At 50.3% G+C, this 2,069-nt stretch overlaps 1 protein-coding gene across 1 annotated transcript; it reads right to left on the reverse strand.

The window, feature by feature from the left end:
* Positions 1–440: 440 nt before the first annotated feature.
* On the reverse strand, positions 441–1,391 carry LOC104982941 (olfactory receptor 12-like). The gene has a single exon (XM_010832367.1). The coding sequence runs from the start codon at positions 1,389–1,391 to the stop codon at positions 441–443; it is 951 nt and encodes a 316-aa protein (XP_010830669.1).
* Positions 1,392–2,069: the final 678 nt, after the last annotated feature.

Raw genomic sequence — 2,069 nt, forward strand, 5'->3', positions numbered from 1 at the left:
GCCAAGTGTCCTAGGCCCTCTTCTAGGTGGTCCAGGGAGATTGCTGAGCACATAATTACATAGATTTAGGAATGAAGGAAAAAGAGGCATCAGAGTTTGCGTCGTTTAATACCTGCCCCAGAGGAAGTTGAACTTGGGACACGCATGCTGTTTCAAAGACTCTGCTAATCACTCTGCCCACTGTGCTTTTCAGATTTCAAGACTAAGGTCTTGGGTAACATGGGTCATTAGTTCTCTAGGGGGAATGAAGAAGCCTTATCTATCTTTATTTCTCACACTTGCAGTTTGTGGAGCATCATTGCTTCATAAACAGTAGAATGTAACACTGGACGAAAGAGTGGGTTAGATAAATGGGGATGAATTTTTCAAACCAAATCCAGTCCCTTCCATGAAGCCATCTTCTCTTGTTCTCAGGACACTGTCTCTTGGGCCATCATCCTTCACGTGGCTGTGTGTCTCTGCCCCAGTCTCCACAAGGCATCCTTCACGTCCTTGTTTCTCAGACTGTAGATGAGGGGGTTGAGCATCGGGATGACCAGGGTGTAGATGACAGAGACCACCTTGCCCTGCTCCATGGACTCCACAGCTCCTGGCTGAGCATACATGACAAAAAGGGTCCCATAAAAAAGGGATACAGCTGTTATGTGGGAGCCACAGGTGGAGAAGAGCTTGTGTCTCCCTCCTCTTGAGTGCATCCTCAGGATGGTCACTGTGATGTAGCCATAGGAGACGAGGACCACAAGTGTGGTGCCCACAATGATGAGGCCACAGAGGCCAAACATGACCAGCTCATTGATGGTAGTGTCAGCACAGGCAAGCTTGAGCAGAGGCGGCACATCACAGAAGAAGTGGTCGATGTGGTTGGAGCTGCAGAATGGGAGAGTGAATGTGAAGCTGGCCTGCAGGATGGAGTTGAGGCAGCCTCCACAGTAGGAGACCAGCACCAGGCAGGCACACACTGAGGGGCACATGGTGATGGGGTAGTGTAGGGGGCTGCAGATGGCCACAAAGCGGTCATAGGCCATCAGGGCCAGGAGTAATGCCTCTGTGGTGCCCAGTAGGGCAAAAAAGAAAAACTGGATGATACATCCTTCAAAGGTGATGACCTTGGAGGAGGAGAGGAAGTTGACCAGGGCCTTGGGGGCGATGACAGATGAGTAACACAGGTCCACAAAGGAGAGGTTCCTGAGGAAGAAGTACATTGGGGAGTGCAGATGGGCATCCAGGGTGATGACCACGATCATGGTGATGTTCCCCAGGACAGCCACCACATACAGGGCCAGGAACAGAGCAAAGAGCAGGGCCAGGGTCTGTGGACCACCCTCAAACCCATCCAGCACAAACTCCTGCAAAGACATCTCCGAGAGGTTTCCATCGCCTTGGGGTAACATGGCTCTCAGCTGAGCAACAAGCGGCAGACAGCAGAGAGCAGCTGAGACACAGTGAGAGGGAGCAGATCAAAGTCACAAGGGGACACTCTCTTGGAAAACAGAAACACTTCAAGGCCTTACAGCCCACTGACCAACAGACCATCAGCTGCCCTGTTCATCTCCTGATGAACTCAGACTGACCTGAAATGGCAAACATTTCCTCTCATTTACTAATATCTAAGTGTGCTTGGAGGGCTTCCTTGGTGGCTGAGAGGTAAAGACTGCCTGCAATGCAGGAGATTCAGGGTTCAATCCCTGGGTTGGGAAGATCCCCTGGAGAAGAAATGGCAATGCACTCAGGTATTCTTACCTGGGAGAACTCATGGACAGAGGAGCTTGGAGATTTACAGTCATGGGGTCACAAAGAGTCACACACAACCAAGCCACTAAACAGCAACAAAGTATGCTTGAAACACTCACTCTGTGGGAGACTCTGAGTGTTTGCTATGAGATGGTTCCAGGGGTCATGTCAAGCTGAGAGTCTATTGTGTAAGAATGGCTTCCATCTCCTTGTCCTTGCTTTAAAGGACATGTTCTCCCTTCCCATGGGTTTGATCCTGAGCTGTGCCATTTCTGAACCTTCTCTGATATCTTATCCTGCATTTTTGCCCCTGAAGGAAATGGCGCCCGACTCCAGTA

This window comes from Bison bison, unplaced genomic scaffold (genome assembly GCF_000754665.1).
Source record: "Bison bison bison isolate TAMUID 2011002044 unplaced genomic scaffold, Bison_UMD1.0 scf7180017861039, whole genome shotgun sequence".
Lineage (NCBI taxonomy): Eukaryota > Metazoa > Chordata > Mammalia > Artiodactyla > Bovidae > Bison > Bison bison.